At 46.2% G+C, this 19,370-nt stretch overlaps 1 protein-coding gene across 1 annotated transcript in view; it reads left to right on the top strand.

The window, feature by feature from the left end:
* Nucleotides 1-4,466, top strand: part of LOC111956419 (uncharacterized) — an 83,888-nt gene extending 79,422 nt beyond the window's left edge. Inside the window, exons 2-3 of the mRNA XM_070436573.1 lie at nt 971-2,737; nt 4,410-4,466. Of these exons, the coding sequence (XP_070292674.1) occupies nt 1,229-2,737; nt 4,410-4,466 (1,566 nt within the window). The 5' untranslated portion in view covers nt 971-1,228. The remainder of the gene's footprint in view (nt 1-970; nt 2,738-4,409) is intronic.
* The last annotated feature ends 14,904 nt before the right edge of the window (nt 4,467-19,370 follow it).

The raw sequence follows: 19,370 nt of genomic DNA on the forward strand, positions 1-19,370 counted from the left end.
ACGGCAAGGACATCAGGGTTGGCAGAGTGTGCTAAAGCGGTGAGTAAGACAAACTTAGGGAGGAGGCTTCTGATGTTGACATGCATGAGGCCAAGGCTTTTTCGATCACAGAAGTCAACAAATGTGGGTGCCTGGGGACATGCAGGGCCTGGGTTTACCTCCACATCACCCGAGGAACAGAGGAGTAGTAGGATGAGGGTGCGGCTAAAGGCTATCAAAACTGGTAGGCTGAGATAGAGAGAGGTGGTGAGACAGCCATAGATAGATAGGCTGAGATAGAGAGGTGGTGAGACAGCCATGGATAGATAGGCTGAGATAGAGAGAGGTGGTGAGACAGCCATGGATAGATAGGCTGAGATAGAGAGAGGTGGTGAGTGGGAGAGGTGGGAAGAGAAAAAGACAAGGAGGAGGACAGGGAGGAGGAGGTGGAGGGGTAGTACAAGGTTTTTTCTAAGAAAACGAGTTGTTTAAATGGAGAGAGTGAAGTAAGGAAAGAGTGCAAGAGGGGGAGGGAGAAGGACAAAGGAGCAATCTTTTAGGAATATTCAGACCTCAGCCATGCCCCAATGACTGTACTGACAGGGCCTGTCTGTAACACAACACTGCTCAAACGTTACACACCAACACACTACACTGCACAAGACAAGACAGCACATAGTTAAACAAAAACACTACACAACTCACAAAGTAACTCCAAATACTACAAGAAAATACACACAACTAAGAGCATGGATCAGTATTGCGAGTGACAACACAGTGCGACCTACTGAACACTATGGTCACAGTGTGTAACAACAGCTATCTGACTTCACCGTGCAACGCACCAGTGCTTGTGTAAATGTGATTGCCGCTCCGTTAGTGGATCTGTCCTGCTTGTTCATCTGTGAGTTCTCCTACTTACCTTGCGGTGTTGCTCCGCTTTTAATTAGCATTAAAGTTTTAACTTAATTATCTTTATCTTTTCTCTCAGGTTGTTCAACCCTCCGTGGAGCACTGAATGAGACGTTCTGCAAGAGGGGAAAAAACAGCAGAGAGGAGCCGTGAATAGATAGCGATTTTTTTGTGGGAAGGGCACCTGCCCTCCAGCTTAGTGTGAAGGGCACGTAATGGAAGAGTGAAAGGGGGATACAAGGAAAGAGAAATAGAGTAGAGAATGAAGACAACCGGAAAACAAGTACTTCCTCACAGCAAGTGTCACTCAAATTAGCTCATCTCACCACAAGCCAAGATGATTACCAGGAATCTGCTCCTATTGGTCTCCCTATGTCTGTGGGAGGGGCTTATGAGAGAAGGTTCAGCCACTAATATCGTCAGGAGAAGAGGGGTGGGCGGGGCTCACTTGCTGAAGTTAGGGGAGCACAGAGTAGAGAACCAATGGGATTCAAGTGTGGATTCAAACGCGATGCCAATGGTGACTCTTAGAAACTTGATTGGTCATGACCAGTGGGTTGATAGTGGCTCCAAAATACCCCAGAACCATGCAGCCATAACAGCTAATAAGGAGAGGGAGACTTTTAAACCTAATCCCGTGTTAGACTTGGAAGAAGACCCTGTCAAAAAAGGGGAGTCAACTCTGTCTGTGTCACTCAATGACAGGGAAGCCATCCAGGAGAAAAGGCTTAGAAAGAGTAGGAACAGCACCAAAAACGCTGAATATCCCACCAAGACAGAGAGGATGGAGAAAGTATTCTTAGTCCACCACAGGCTAGACATGTACTCCAATAAAACGAGATTCAAATCCCTTCTCCAATCCATAGTCAGATCAGATCTGAGCGTTCACACCACGGGGCTGCCAGGCAGAGGACTCACTAAAGATTCAACAAGAAACTTAAACCCAACCGGCAGCTACGGTGTCCTGAAACTACTGTCAAAAGAGAACCTGGTGAGGATTGTGAACTCACAGATTCAGAGCAAGAGCAGCCGAAGCAGAAAGAGAGATTTGATTGATGTGGATCGCAGCCAGTTGGAGGCCCTGAAATTACCGAAGCAAGATATGGCTGTCACTCAAAACCATTTCACATTGGATAACCAAACTGCTCTGCCACATGTAAGCGCTGTGACAGATGCTGAGCTCAGTCCAGAAGAGGCTGTTCACACTTTAAGTGTAGCCACTCCAGATTCTGGTGTGGGAAAGGACAACTCTGAGATGAGGGGTTCAGATAGCACAGACACCTGGATGAACAAGCACATCTCTCACCCTCTGTCACTGCCTATGAATGAGGTCAGTCTCAACACTGAGAGGGAGGTGACCAACAGTCAGACTGACCCTCCAGCCACGACCAAGCATCTCCCCTCAAACGTCCCTTCTCAGACAGATGCTGGCCATCCCTCAGTGTTCACCCTGCAGCCCCAGGGAAAGGGGACTCAAGGTTTCGAGGAGAGTCTTCTTCACACAGCCGGACCACGACTCAAGATCCTGACTCCAAGTGCCCCTCAAGACCCTGTAGTTGGCGCTACAGAGTTAATCAACAGCAGCCATGTCCTCAAACTCCGCCCAGACCCATACTGGGGGGTTGGCCAGGACAAGGCAGCCAGTGGGGTGATGACAGTCGAGTCCGAGCCCGGTAATGGCTGGGGCCTGGTGTTCCAAGAGGCGGAGTCAGATGAGGAGGAGGAAGAGGGGCCTGGTCAGACGGAGGGGGAGGGGACTCGGTCCCGCAGCAGAAGGAGTTGGATCTGGAACCAGTTCTTTGTAATTGAGGAGTACAGTGGGCCGGAACCTGTGCTCATCGGAAGGGTAAGAGGAAACATTATTAACTTGTTCATTAGTTCTATGAAGCATTTTTTGTGTCTTTTTCTGTACCAGGGGTCTTCAACTCCAACTCTGAACCCTACAACTGGCAAACCTGATCCAAGTAACCTTGGTCAAGATGGAAGACCATGATTAGTTGAATCAGGTTTACTGCACCATAAACAGTATACAGTCTCCTTTACTTTTTCCACATTTTGTTATGTTACAGCCTTATTCTAAAATTGATTAAATTGTTGTTGTTTTTTCTCATCAATCTACACACAATAACTCATAATGACAAAGCAAAAACAGGTTTTTAGATTTGATTTGATTTTTTAAAATAAAAACCTGCAATATCACATTTACGTAAGTATTCAGACCCCTTACTCAGTACTTTGTTGAAGCACCTTTGGCAGCGATTACAGCCTCGGGTCTTCTTGGGTATGAAGTTTCGAGCTTGGCACGCCTGTATTTGTGGAGTTTCTCCCATTCTTCTCTGCAGATCCTCTCAAGCTCTTTCAGGTTGGATGGGGAGCGTTGCTGCACAGCTATTTTCAGGTCTCTCCAGAGATGTTAGATCGGGTTCAAGTCCGGGCTCTGGCTGGGCCACGGAAGGACAGTCAGAGACTTGTCCCAATGCCACTCCTGCGTTATCTCAGCTGTGTGCTTAGGGTCGTTGTCCTGTTGGAAGGTGAACGTTCTCCCCCAGTCTGAGGTCCTGAGCGCTCTGGAGCAGGTTGTCATTAGATCTCTCTGTACAGTGGTTCGTTCTTTAAAAGTTGCAGTGTGAACCACTGGTACCATTAATGCTAGTTAGTGCTAGTTTGACCACCAGTGGGCATCTTTGAGAAGCATTTGATAGCCTTCAGTAGTGGCTGTACTAGAGAATGCAGGCACGTGGGAGACCGGGGTTCAATTCAACGATGGGGAGGAAGGAGTAGGATGTCCTTGTAAATAAGAATTTGTTCTTAACTGACTTGCCCAGTAAAATAAAGGTTACACTAAGAGCATAACATTTCGACACCTTAATTTTCTCATTCTAGTCTAACCAATACCCAAATGGAGATTCAGTGAAAATTGAAATCATATTGATTTATCAAGACCAGTCCCCATGCTTGTTTCAGAGCAGTGCGAAATGGTACTAAAATAGTTGTAGGCTATTGCTTCTAACTTCAATATGCTTTTTAAATAAATAAGACCTACACCACTTTTAACAGCACATTACTCAATACTGGTGAGACTCATGTCGCCTACGGTAGGCCTACTCTCAGCCAATAATWACATATAGAGGATTGGAGGATATTTCTGTAATTCTGTGAAATMTATTCCCATAGTCATTTGTTATGGATCCATAACTAAATAAACATCAGCATTTTGAAAGAGTATTTTTATCATTATTTTATTAATGAAAGCATAAAGATGCCATTATTAGTTACATTGTTTTAGTTTGAATGTGTAGACTGGCACTAAGAACAGAACAATGGGAACGTTTCCCTAGTCAGTGCCATTATTAGTGCAATTCCCCTTAAAGTGTTGCCAGCGTGGCGGGGTGGGGTTCCACCCCGCCTCCCCCTTCCTCGTCCTCCCTTCCCCATMGGCTAGGTCGGTCTTCTGTGTGCGGCMCTGCGGCCCATCCCGTGCCCCCTGCCCTTGTGCCTTGAACCTCGCGTGCTTTCAGTGGATACAGCTGGAGAACTGCAAGGCAATCCCATTGTGCGCCACTCGGGAGCCATGACCAATATATCCAAAATATATTGTCCTGCTAATAACAGGGTAAATAACAGGGTTAATAATATATCTGTGAGAATATCCAATGGGCTTTTATATAATTCTCAACTAATAATAATAATAATAGCTTTGTTTAAAAAATAACAATATTTTGGAGATGATTTTGTTTTCAAATAACGTAAAATGAGCGAGAAAAGGCCATTCTTAAACATGGGGTGAGACATTGTTACTAATTTATAAATATAGCCAGTTTGTTATTTAGAATGATTTATTTCTGTTTTTAGAGGGAGAGAAACCAAAAACCTGCAATCATCTCATGGGTCTCCCAGTTGAGGGCAGCACAAGTATTGAACCAGCATCTGTAGCAACACGGCTTGCACTGCAGTGTCTTAGACCGTTGCGCCACTCAGGTGCTGTATAACGTGACTGGTCGGGAGTGGGCTACACTACTACAGTAAGAGCAAAATAATCCTAATAAAATTAAATAATAAAAACCTTAGTGTAACAACAGTTTTAGTAAGTAATACTGAAGTCATGCACAATTATCAGTTTCTATTTAGGTTTATGTCGCCCATTCATTGTCAGTTAGAGACACAGTAGGACCCAAAAGCATAATCAGTGATCTAACTCCTCCTTGCGCTGGTCTGGAGCAATGAAGTGGTGACGTAGGGTACCGTACTAAACCACAAATTACCTCTAAATCCCGCAGCATAATCGCAAAACTTTTAGTGGAGCAACCACTGTACTTTGCTATGTTCATCTTTCCCTCGATCCTGATTAGTCTCCCAGTCCCTGCTGCTGAAAAACATCCCCACAGCATGCCACCACCATGCTTCACCCTAGGGATGGTGCCAGGTTTCCTCCAGATGTGACGCTTGGCATTCAGGCCAAAGAGTTCAATCTTAGTTTCAGCAGAGCAGAGAAGATTGTTTCTCATGGTCTGAGAGACTTTAGGTGCCTTTTGGCAAACTCCAAGCGGGCTGTTATGTGCCTTAATGAGAAGTGGCTTCCGTCTGGCCACTCTACCACAAAGGCCTGATTGGTGGAGCGCTGCTGAGATGGTTGTCCTTCTGGAAGGTTCTCCCATCTCCACAGAGGAACTCTGAAACTCTATCAGAGTGACCATCGGGTTCTTGGTCACCTCCCTGACAAAGGCTCTTCTCCCCCAATTGCTCAGTTTGGCCGGGCGGCCAGCTCTAGGAAGAGTCTTGGTGGCATTGAAGAGTCTAGGAAGAGTCTTGGTGGTTCCAAACTTCTTCCATTTAAGAATGATGGAGGCCACTGTGTTCTTGGGGACCTTCAATGCTTCAGAATTGTTTGGTACCCTTCCCCAGATCTGTGCCTCAACACAATCCTGTCTCGAAGCTCTATGAACAATTCCTTCGACCTCATGGCTTGGTTTTTGCGCTGACATGCACTGTCAACTGTGGGACCTTATATAGACAGGTGTGTGCTTTCCAAATCATGTCCAATCAATTGAATTTGCCACAGGTGGACTCCAATCAAGTTGTAGAAACATATATTTTGAGTCTCATAGCAAAGGGTCTGAATACTTATGTAGATAGGATATTTCTGTTTCTTATTTTTTATAAATTTGCAAAATATATAAAATAAAAATTTTATGGGGTCATTATGAGGAATTGTGTGTAGACAACCTCTTCTTAATCCATTTTAGAATAAGGCTGTAACGTAACAAACTGTGGAAAAGGTCAAAGGGTCTGAGTACCTTCCAATGCACTGTAGCTCCCCAGAAACACAGTTGGAGACCCCTGTACTAAACTGTCCTAATTCAACCCTAACCTGTATTCCCTTTATATATACCAGTGGTACTATTTCATTGTCTTTAAGAGCTGCGGGTTTGTATTGTATGTGAAATAAACCTCCAATTGGCATTGATTTACATCAGCCCAGTCTACTCTGGTGCCTTCCAATCCCCACGAAGACTTATATTAATCAATGAGGCACTGAGGCTCAACTAAAGCTCTTGAACCATACAGGCCCCTGGGACCAGTCATAACTAGCACCAATCCACACACCAATGGGAATTGACATCTTCATGAGAATGAATGTAGTCAAAGTTTTATCTCATTTCACTCCAGGTCAGGACCTGTCAATGTCCACTCTCTCGTGGCCAACATTCCAGTAGGTCCGGTAGAATGATATTGCAATCTGGGTGATTTACATTTTACGAGCATAGATTTATCACTATTACATTTACCACCTCAAAACACTAACAGCGGCTATATTTCTCCCCCTTCACTCTGATAATTCATTATAGCAATCGTGTAGCCTTATTCATCCTGCTCCTTTGGTTTTCAGAGACTTACTGTGGATGTGGGTTAGGTCACGTTGACTAGACATGAGCGTACTCAAGCTCTCCCTCTACTTAGCCTTAGAGTAGTGTGTTGTATACGCTGCTGTGTGTAGATGGCTACTGTTTAAGTCAGTGTTGCCAGTCTGCTGAGTAAATGAATAGTAATGATCCTGTGTGAGTGCTGCGGGCTGTCAGACAGCACTGTGAGAAAAAGATAGATGGGGAAAAACCCCCCGCTCTGTAGGAAATGTCTCACTGTCTGCAGATCCTATTTTATAAACGCTTAGGCCAAATTGCTTCACGTTTTATATCCAGCTGTACAGACAGCCAGGCATGGGGCCCTCCGACAGAGAGAAGTCTGTAAGTAGCCTACTGACTATTAGGAAATGCTTCATTTGGGCACTTCAGGCAGGCCTTATAGTACATGATGTACGATAGCTGAAAAATTGCCCAAATTGATACAGAACGGGCAAGGACAAGATGCATGAACTGAGCTGAATGTCCAGTGGTACAGATGGCCAGCATTGTAAGTCATTAGTGCAAACATGCTCTGGGGAGCAGGTATTTATGCCTGCAGATTGTATTGAGCTCTATGAGGGAACACAGCCAGACCACACACACGCCATATGATATTGCTGACACTTGGAGTCCTCCCAGAACACCAATTGTGTTTGTGTGCGTACCGGTGTGTGTGTGTGCACGAGTGTGGGTATGTGTGTGTGCGTAATTTGTATCAGAGTGTATCAGCGATGTACATACATGGATAATGCTCTTGTACATCTTAATGCTCTTATGAATGTTTAATCTTCCGGTTCTGGCCCAGTACAGGCTACAGGCTACAGGCTACAGGCTACAGGCTTAGCTGGAACACACTGAAGATCAATGGGAGCATGATGTTTTGCTTCTCCTTATTAGAGACATGATTATGGATAGAGAGAACTCTGATGGAGGAGCATGATGAATACTATATAGACTCCCAGTGCTTGTATACTGCAGTTCAAGGTCTTAGCCAACAGACACAGAGAGACATGGACACACGCACATGAACACACCAACCACACACACACACACACACACACACACACACACACACACACACACACACACACACACACACACACACACACACACACACACACACACACACACACACACACACACACACACACACACACACACACACACACACACACACACACACACACACTCAGATTACGATGCTATAATTAACCCTAAACATTGATTGTTATACATTAAACATGGTTAATGCCACAGTTCCCTGGTGGCAGACAGTCTGTGCCTGGTGCTGTACTGGATGTCTATGTTATCTACTGGTGGAGCCAGCATCTCAGCCTGGTGATAATTATGAATGTAACTTCTGTTGTCATCACATGTTCTGTAATGGGGCTTTCAGATTCTAACAGAGACAGTGTGAAATGGAATACTGATAGAATACAGAGTAGAGAGGAGAGGAGCGGGAGTAGACGTACGACTCCAGCCGCAGGGGGACGCCGGCAAGGGGGATGGCCCCGAGGGTGAGGAGGGGCCGGTCTGCGAAGGTGGAAATCCCGGATGATGTTGGGATCCAGAATGTCCTCCACCGGAACCCAACACCGCTCCTCTGGACCGTAACCCTCCCAGTCCACTAGGTACTGGAGCCGACCCCCACGATATCGGGAGTCCAGTAGGGATCTGACGGTATAGACGGGACCACCTTTGACATCCAGGGGAAGCGGAGGGGTGTCGTGGGGGACAGCCTCAGCCAGGGGACCAGGAACCACCGGCCTGAGAAGGGAGACATGAAAGGAAGGTGAGATACGGTAGTCACTGGGGAGCTGTAATCTATATGTCACCTCGTTGACCCTCTGGAGAACCTTGAACGGCCCCACAAACCGGGGGCTCAGCTTCCTGCAGGGCAGGCGGAGTGGGAGGTTCCTGGTGGAGAGCCAGACGCGATCACCAGGATGGAACATGGGAGCCTCCCTGTGGTGGCGATCCGCCTGCTCCTTCTGACGGTGGATGGCGCGCTGGAGTCTTACATGGGCATACCTCCACACTTGTTATGTGTGCCTGAAACACTCATCCACTGCAGGAGCTTCGTTCTGGCCCAGGGTCCAGGGCCGGCTGATAACCCAGAACACACTGGAAGGGAGTCAGCCCGGTTGAGGAGTGACGTAACGAATTCTGGGCATACTCCGCCCAGGGAAGGAATCGGGCCCATTCTCCCTGCCGGTCCTGGCAGTGGCTCCTCAGGAGCCTCCCCAGCTCCTGGTTCATCCTCTCAATCAATCAAATGTATTTATAAAGCCCTTTTTACATCAGCCGATGTCACAAAATGCTATACAGAAACTCCGCCTAAAACCCCAAACAGCAAGCAATGCAGATGTAGAAGCACGGTGGCTAGGAGAAACTCCCTATAAAGGCGGAAACCTAGGGAGAAACCTAGAGAGGAACCAGGCTCTGAGGGGTGGCCAGTCCTCTTCTGGCTGTGCCGGGTGGAGATTATAACAGTACATGGCCAAGATGTTCAAACGTTTATAGGTGACCGGCAGGGTCAAATAATAATCACAGTGGTTGTAGAGGGTGCAACAGGTCAGCACCTCAGGAGTAAATGTCAATTGGCTTTTCATAGCCGATCATTCAGAGTTAGAGACAGCAGGTGCGGTAGAGAGAGAGTCGAAAACAGCAGGRCCGGGACAAGATAGCACGTCCGGTGAACAGGTCAGGGTTCCATAGCCGCAGGCAGAACAGTTGAAACTGGAACAGCAGCAAGTGGACTGGGGACAGCAGGTGGACTGGGGACAGCAAGGAGTCATCAGCCCAGGTAGTCCTGAGGCATGGTCCTGTGGCTCAGGTCCTCCGAGAGAAGAGAGAAAAGAGAAAGAGAAAGAGAGAGAGAGAGTTAGAGGGAGCATACTTAAATTCACACAGGACACTGGATAAGACAGGAGAAATACTCCAGATATAACAGACTGARSCTAGCCCCCCGACACAAACTATTGCAGCATAAATACTGGAGGCTGAGACAGGAGGGGTCGGGAGACACTGTTGCCCTGTCCGACGATACCCCCGGACAGGGCCAACTAGGCAGGATATAACCCCACCCACTTTGCCAAAGCACAGCCCCCACACCACTAGAGGGATATCTTCGAACCACCAACTTACTACCCTGAGAGAAGGCTGAGTATAGCCCACAAAGATCTCCCCCACGGCACGAACCCAAGGGGGGCGTCAACCCGGACAACCCCCAATCAAGTGACGCACCCCTCCTAGGGACGGCATGGAAGAGCACCAGTAAGCCAGTGACTCAGACCCRGTAATAGGGTTAGAGGCAGAGAATCCCTTTTTCAAAAATGTTTGAGAGGAATGGGAGATTTGATATAGGCTGATAATTTTTTATATTTTCTGGGTCAAGGTTTGGCTTTTTCAAGAGAGGCTTTATTACTGCCACTTTTAGTGAGTTTGATACACATCCGGTGGATAGGGAGGCGTTTATTATGTTCAACATAGGAGGGCGGAGCACAGGAAGCAGCTCTTTCAGTAGTTTGTTTGGAATAGGGTCCAGTATGCAGCTTGAAGGTTTAGAGGCCGGGACATTTTCATCTATGTGTCAAGAGATATAGTATTAAACAACTAGGTCCTGGCAGTTTTGTGCAGAATCAGGACAACTGAAATTTGGAGAAATACACAGATTTAAAGAGGGGTCCGTAATTTGCTTTCTAATGATCATGATCTTTTCTTCAAAGAAGTTCATGAATTTATCACTGCTGAAGTGAAAGCCATCCTCTCTTGGGAATGCTGCTTTTTAGTTAGCTTTGCGACGGTATCAAAAATAAATCTTGGATTGTTCTCATTCTCCTCAATTAAGTTGGAAAAATAGGCTGATCGAGCAGCAGTGAGGGCTCTTCGATACTGCACGGTACTGTCTTTCCAAGCTAATTGGAAGACTTCCAGTTTGGTGTAGTGCCATTTCCGTTCCAATTGTCTGGAAGCTTGCTTCATTGCTCAGGTATTTTCTGTATACCAGGGAGCTAGTTTCTTATGAAAAGTGTTTATTGTTTTTAGGGTGCGACTGCATCTAGGGTATTACGCAAGGTTAAATGTATTTCCTCAGTTAGGTGGTTAACTGGTTTTGCACTCTGACATCCTTGGGTAGGTGGAGGGACTCTGGAAGGGTATTTAGGAATCTTTGGGTTGTCAGAGAATTTATAGCGCAGCTTTTGATGATCCTTGGTTGGGGTTTGAGCAGATTATTTGTTGCGATTACAAACGTAATAAAACGGTGGTCCGATAGTCCAGGATTAGGAGGAACAACATTAAGATCCACAATATTTATTCCACGGGACAAAACTAGGTCCAGAGTATGACTGTGGCAGTGAGTAGGTCCGGAGACATTATTATCTGCCATGACTACAAGGTCCGATAGGAATTTAGGGAACTCATCGAGGAATGCTGTATACGGCCTAGGAGGTCTGTAAACAGTAGCTATAAAAAGCGATTGATTAGGCTGCATAGATTTCATGACTAGAAGCTCAAAAGACGAAAATGCAGTCCTTTTTTTTTGTAAATTGAAATTTGCTATCGTAGATGTTAGCAACACCTCCGCCTCATTTAACACAGTAAATTCAGTTTAGAGCCCTGTCTATGTTCATATATAAGATGAGAGCACTCCTCCAGCTAGGATGGAGTTCGTCACTCCTCAGCAGGCCAGGCTTGGCCCTGTTTGTGGGTGAGTCCCAGAAAGAGGGCCAATTATCTACAAATTCTATCTTTTGGGAGGGGCAGAAAACAGTTTTCAACCAGCGATTAAGTTGTGAGACTGCTGTAGAGCTCATCACTCCCCCTAACTGAGAGGGGGCCAGAGACAATTACTCGATGCCGACACATCTTTCAAATCAAATCAAATCAAATTTTAGCTGAAATCTAGCTGATTTACACGCTGAAGCTATGTTGCGCTTGGTGACATCTGACTGTTTCATCCAACATCATTGGTGCCGACGTGGATAACAATATCCCTATACTCACTACACTCACCAGTTTTAGCCTTAGCTAGCACCATCTTCAGATTAGCCTTAACGTTGGTAGCCCTGCCACCTGGTAAACAATGTATGATCGCTGGATGATTCTTTTTAAGTCTAATACTGCGGGTAATGGAGTCGCCAATGACTAGGGTTTTCAATTTGTCAGAGCTAATGGTGGAAGGCTTCAGCGTCTCTGACCCCGTAACGGGTGGAAGAGAGACCAGAGAAGGCTCGGCCTCTGACTCCGACCCACTGCTTAATGGGGAAAACCGGTTGAAAGTTTCTGTCGGATGAATGAGTGACACCGGTTGAGCATTCTTACAATATTTCTTTCCAGAAGCCATGAGAAAACTGTCCAGCTGCGGTGACTGTGTGAGGGATTTATACTACTAAACTCAGCAAAAAAAGAAACGTCCTCTCACTGTCAACTGCGTTTATTTTCAGCAAACTTAAAATGTAAATATTTGTATGAACATAACAAGATTCAACAACTGAGACATAAACTGAAAAAGTTCAACAGACATGTGACTAACAGAAATTGAATAATGTGTCCCTGTACAAAGGGGGGGTCAAAATCAAAAGTAACAGTCATTATCTGGTGTGGCCACCAGCTGCATTAAGTACTGTAGTGCATCTCCTCCTCATGGACTGCACCAGATTTGSCAGTTCTTGCTGTGAGATGTTACCCCACTCTTCCACCAAGGCACCTGCAAGTTCCCGGACATTTCTGGGGGAAATGGCCCTAGCCCTCACCCTCCAATCCAACAGGTCCCAGACGTGCTCAATGGGATTGAGATCCGGGCTCTTCGCTGGCCATGGCAGAACACTGACATTCCTGTCTTGCAGGAAATCATGCACAGAATAAGCAGTATGGCTGGTGGCATTGTCATGCTGTTGGGTCATGTTAGGATGAGCCTGCAGGAAGGGTACCACATGAGGGAGGAGGATGTCTTCACCTATTACGCACAGAGATTGAGATTGCCTGCAATGACAACAAGCTCAGTCCGATGATGTTGTGACACACCGCCACAGACCATGACCGACCCTCCACCTCCAAATCGATCCTGCTCCAGAGTACAGGCCTCGACGTAAAGCTCGTTCCTTCGACGATAAACGCGAATCCAACCATCACCCCTGGTGAGACAAAACCGTGACTCGTCAGTGAAGAGCACTTTTTGCCAGTCCTGTCTGGTCCAGCGAGAGTGGGTTTGTGCCCATAGGTGATGTTGATGTCGGTGATGTCTGGTGAGGACCTGCCTTACAACAGGCCTACAAGCCCTCAGTCCAACCTCTCTCAGCCTATTGCGGTTAGTCTGAGCACTGATGGAGGGATTGTGCGTTCCTGGTGTAACTCGGGCAGTTGCCATCCTGTACCTGTCCCGCAGGTGTGATGTTCGGATGTACCGATCCTGTGCAGGTGTTGTTACACGTGGTCTGCCACTGCGAGGACGATCAGCTGTCCGTCCTGTCTCCCTGTAGAGCTGTCTTAGGCGTCTCACAGTACAGACATTGCAATTTATTGCCCGGGTCACATCTGCAGTCCTCATGCCTCCTTGCAGCATGCCTAAAGCACGTTCACGCAGATGAGCAGGGAACCTGGGCATCTTTCTTTTGGTGTTTTTCAGAGTCAGTAGAAAGGCCTCTTTAGTGTCTTAAGTTTTCATAACTGTGACCTTAATTGCCTACCGTCTGTAAGCTGTTAGTGTCCGACCGTTCCATAGGTGCATGTTCATTAATTGTTTATGGTTCATTGAACAAGCATGGGAAACAGTGTTTAAACCCTTTACAATGAAGATCTGTGAAGTTATTTTGATTTTTAGGAATTATCATTGAAAGACAGGGTCCTGAAAAAAGGGACGTTTCTTTTTTTGCTGAGTTTATTATGTCACTCCTCCTTCCAAAACATAATTTCACTGCCAATTTCAGAGAATAATTTATAGAAATTGAGCAGAGGGTAATGCTCCTAGTCTTACTAACACTTTATTCCAAATAAATTGGCAGCGAAACAATGTTGTGGGAAGGGAGCAGGATTGGGAATAGACCTGAGACCTGAGTCACCGTGTAACAGCTGGGGGTCTTTAAGGTTGTCACTGATACTGGGGGCCTTTAAGGTTGTCAAGAATACTGCACTTATAGTACACCCTGTATTAGTTATTTTGGGAGTTTTAGCTTGGAGTTATTCTGTCTTCATCCTGGATGTTTTGGTTTGGCCTAATTGGCCTGCACAGTCAGCTGGCCAAGATCACCAGAAGAGAAGGTTCCTCACTCAGGGTTCTTAAAAACCAAGGGTCATTAATGACCGATCCTTAATGACGTGGCTTAACGGGGGGATTTAACGAGGCCCTTAATGAAGCTCCTGCCACCATTACCACAGTGGTGTCTGTAATAATGAAAGGCCAGCCAATCTCTGGGCCGGGAGGTCCTTGTCTGAGGAGAAGTGTCCTCTCAAGATGATCACTGATCAGCACACAGGATATCGTACACCACAGGGACCTCCATAACACCCTGTAACCTAGCCATCACTGATCAACACCAATGAATGTGATCAACACAATACCAAGAGGTAAAGTCTACCCTACTACAACACTGGGAACCTCCATATCTTTGACCATTAGCACATTTTATATGACCTCACTTTAACACACACATTTCACCAATAACATCATCAGATTGATGATGTAACTACAGTACTTTATATACAACCAATGGCTAGTGTCGGTAAACGTCTGCCAAAAAAAGCGTAATGAAATTGTTGCCAGCAGCACAGTTACAGTCACCAACGCTCTGGATAACATGAAAACAGCCTAACCAGCTCTGCTAGTGCAGTAAAATGGTCTGAGTGAGGTGTTCTCTCATTTGTGTCTAGAAGTAGCTAGCCAACGTTAGCCAGTTAGCTTGGGTGCTTGACTGCAGTTGTGAGGTCTGAACACTTGGATCAACTCTACTCCTCTGCCAGAGCGTCCAGTGTGCGCTCTGAACACTAGGAATGTCCAGAGCGCACTCTGGCACTCCAGATTGAATTGACGAACACACCCATAATGAATTCACATTTACCACAAGTAATGTAATTCGATTTCCCTTAACTATACCAACAACCTATAACAGTCGGATACATCATCAAATCCATTGAACAAAGACCCTTCACAACTGACCACAATAAATTACCAACTTTACCACAGTACTGCCACCTCCCCTCTCTCTCCAGCCAGTCAGAGTGATGGGACTCAGACCTCAGCAGTGGCAGGTCTGCTCTGCTACAGATACTGTCACCGACCCCACCCCCCCCCCCACCCCACCCCCCCCCCCCCCCCCCCCCCCCCCCCCCCCCCCCCCCCCCCCCCCACCCCCCCCCCCCCTCCCCCCCCCCCCCCCCCCCCCCCCCCCCCCCCCCCCCCCCCCCTTCTCTCTCTCCAGCCAGTCAGAGTGATGGGACTCAGACCTCAGCAGTGGCAGTCTGCTCTGCTACAGTACTGTCACCGACCCCCCCCCCCCCCCCCTTCTCTCTCTCCAGCCAGTCAGAGTGATGGGACTCAGACCTCAGCAGTGGCAGTCTGCTCTGCTACAGTACTGTCACCGACCCCCCCCCCCCTTCTCTCTCTCCAGCCAGTCAGAGTGATGGGACTCAGACCTCAGCAGTGGCAGTCTGCTCTGCTACAGCGCTGAACCTGAGGAGCCTGCTACTGTGTATGTAAGCATTGGCTCCCAGATCCCTAAATCACTTAAATTACTTATATTATCATAAGGTAATATGCTTATACTCATATAATCAATTTCACATAAATCATAAACCACAAGAAAAGCTCTCTGTGTCAACCTCTAAATCACTTAAATAACTTATAGCCATATACTCAATTTCACATTTGTGCCGCGCAATAAATCATAAAAACACGAAGTAAGAAAATACATTTTGCATCTGTGCATTAGGCTAATGAATATGTTTTCCTTAGCACATATTCTGGAGGGCCTGGGATATAAGGGGAAAACATGGTTATGGGAAAGGATACTTTGGAAATGGATGTTTACTGAAGTAAAAGAGCAATAGCCTGCAGTGGCATTAGGGACTAAAGGCATCGTTCCACCACACAGGGACTACTGTGCTGTGACTGAGCTTCAATCCCATCACACCAGGGAGAAGTATCAAAGGCTTTGGAGACGGCTTGAGGGAGGATATCCCTTGATCTCTAACTACCCTGTGGAGAATGGTCTCCTCGTGCTCTGTTTGGTGGACTACCACTGTACACATCATGACTTCAAAGAGCCAGGGTCACATGATCAATGTATACCATGGCTTCACAGAAGTGTCTAAAGGTCTAGGGCTGTTTCCATACCCTTCATACCAACCCACTGCTTTCATGTTCGCGAGGGGGAGTCAACAAGGGCATAGGGGAGGAGGAGAGAAGGGCATAGTATTGATTTGGAATGGTGCCAACAACAATTTCACTTCAGAACCAACTTTATAAACTAGCCTTGTGGATAAATACAGTATGTGCTCAGAGCCATGTTTTAGACAGCCTCTCAGTGTGTCTTTCTTAGCCCAACAGCAGCATACCTCCCTGCATCCCACTGCTGGCTTGCTTCTGAAGCTAAGCAAGGTTGGTCCCTGGATGGGAGGCCAGATGCTGCTGGAAGTGGTGTTGGAGGGCCAGTAGGAGGCACTCTTTCCTCTGGTCTAAAAGAATATCCCAATGCCCCAGGTCAGCTATTGTGGACACTGCCCTGTGTAGGGTGTTGTCTTTCAGATGAGATGTTAAATGGGTGTCCTGACTCTCTGTGGTCACTAAAGATCCCATGGCACTTATTGTAAGAGTAGGGGTGTTAACCCCAGTGTACTAGCTAAATTCACAATCTGGCCCTCATATGGTCACCTAATCATACCTAGCGTACAATTGGCTCATTCGTCTCCCCTGTAACTATTTCCCAGGTTGTTGCTGTAAATGAGAATGTGTTCTCAGTCAACTTACCTGGCAAAATAAGGGTTAAATGAAAAAACAGGAAACTTCATGCCAGGAAGGAAACACTGTGTTCCTGCTCCAATGTGTTGTGTAGCCTGGCTGGCAAGAGCACTCATCTTAAAGACAGTTGTCTAATGACAGAGGGTTGTGTGGGTCTTCACCCAGGCTCACCCTCCAGCTGGAAGGGGCTGGGATTGGGAGCCATGTCTGTGACCAGAGCCTTCTCCTCCACTCCCCAGCACCTGCAGCCTGAGGAAACAGCTGAGAGCAGGCCAGGGCTCTTGAGCTGTGACAGGGGCTTAGACAGAAGGGGCCTAATCTACTCAGTGACATAATTACAGTCAACACGATGAGAGAGTCTGATCATCATCAGATGCTTAATTGAAGTATTTGAGAACCAACCTTTTACCTATGGTCTAATAATATCACATTGTAGTTTTGGGTTCAGTAAAAATACCAAGCAGACTCCCCTGAGTTACACTTGGCTTCTGTGATTGTTTGCACCAGATAAAGATCTGGTTTCTTTCTGTTTGGTCCAGGTAAAGATCTGGTTTCTATTTGGTCCAGGTAAAGATCTGGTTTCTATTTGGTCCAGGTAAAGATCTGGTTTCTATTTGGTCCAGGTAAAGATCTGGTTTCTATTTGGTCCAGGTAAAGATCTGGTTTCTATTTGGTCCAGGTAAAGATCTGGTTTCTATTTGGTCCAGGTAAAGATCTGGTTTCTATTTGGTCCAGGTAAAGACCTGGTTTCTATTTGGTCCAGGTAAAGATCTGGTTTCTATTTGGTCCAGGTAAAGACCTGGTTTCTATTTGATCCAGGTAAAGACCTGGTTTCTATTTGGTCCAGGTAAAGATCTGGTTTCTATCTATTGTTTCTCTCTGAGTGTAAGCAGAACAGCAGGTATGGGTCAGTCATGTACTTAGTATCGATCCAACAGCCAGATGGATTCAAGGGCCTGTTTTTGGGCTGTATTGGTGCCTTTCTATAATGCAGTTGTGTTGTGGAAAGTCCTGATCCTGATTCAGACATGTTTCAGTAGGTTTAGACCCACTTGTCCCCCGCCTAACAACCTCCTCCCGACCCCGCAAATGTATTATACATCAGTATTATTACCAGGCCTTATCACCACACGGCTCTTTAATATATACCAGTACTATTCCATTCCTCCATGATACATTATTCACAACAAAACTGCTGCTTTTAGCCCGAGAGTATGCAAATCCTGCTTTTGATGATCGTAATCAGCTGATGTTTAATAGGGGACCGTGTGTTGCTTAGTGGAGCTTGTTGTTTTTTTATTCCTAATGCCCACTCTGATGATGTCTACTTCACATCATATTTTTAGCAGCAGGGCAGGTGGCAACGCGGGAAAAGGCCACCGGAGGCCTACTGTATTTCACATCTGTACATTTAAAGGGTAAATCGATCACATGCCACCGTGTGTCACTGCCAAGAGGACTGCTCCTTGCCAATGGGATTTTAGAGAGAGAGACTGGAGAGAAATGGAAAAAGTGGGTCCCGAAGCAGTGTTTGAATGTTTCCCTGTTAATTTTGCATGAATTTGTTTGTGTGCATTTGAGCATTTGTGTATTTTTTCCGTGTGTATTCCATGTGTGCGTGTCCGTGTGTACGTGTGTGTCTGCGTATGCATTTCGCTACACTTGCAATAACATCTGCTAAACACATGTATGTGACCAATAACATTTGATTTGATTTGATGCGCGTGTGCATATGTGCGTTTGTGTTTACCTGCCTGCGTGTGTGTGCATGTGTGTGTTCCTGTAGAGAGGGGCACAGCGCCGTACCCTCATCCCTCTCCCTTCCATCCCTGACTCACTGGTATGGTCTCCTTCAGGGCCACTGGGGGAAGTGGAGCGGATGGCCATGCAATCTCAGCTTAGAGGCCAGTGAATAAATATTAGCTCAAGGTCACGAGCTGGACTCACACTGGGATATGCATAATCATGAGTTCACCCCAGCTAGGACAGTCACTTCATATAATCAGGACTTTACCCATGTGGAGTGTTTCACTTGATAAACTCATTGGGTTTAACCTGTATATCTTTTAGCTCCATAATAGCACAATTAACCCCTGTGTGGGTTCAACTGGATAATAGCACGATTCACCTGGGTAATAAACCAGATCCTACTGTAGGGATATTTTATACATATGTTTTACATAATAATATTCAATTATAATATATGACATTTATTAGATGCTTTTATCCAAAGTGACTTAAAGTCGTCGCATACTATCCAGTTGAAACGTGGCACGCCATTTCACGTATATATTATGACCACATTTGGTGCCGTTTTGTTCGTTTGGTAGCCTAAGTCAAAGTTTGGTAGCAAGGTCCAACTAAATAACTAGTTAGCTATTATTATGCAAGTATGTGAGCACAGTTGTGAGCTTAAGCCTAGCCGAGTTCTGCTAGAAGCAAACAGAACCTAGTCTGCAGTTGCCTTTACAGTCATTTGTGCATTACATGTGGGTGGCCCTAGTAGGATAAATGTACATGTGGGTGGCCCTAGTAGGATACATTTACATGTGGGTGGCCCTAGTAGGATACATTTACATGTGGGTGGCCCTAGTAGGATATATTTACATGTGGGTGGCCCTAGT

The sequence above is a fragment of the Salvelinus sp. IW2-2015 genome, linkage group LG32, assembly GCF_002910315.2.
Source record: "Salvelinus sp. IW2-2015 linkage group LG32, ASM291031v2, whole genome shotgun sequence".
Taxonomy (NCBI): Eukaryota; Metazoa; Chordata; class Actinopteri; order Salmoniformes; family Salmonidae; genus Salvelinus; species Salvelinus sp. IW2-2015.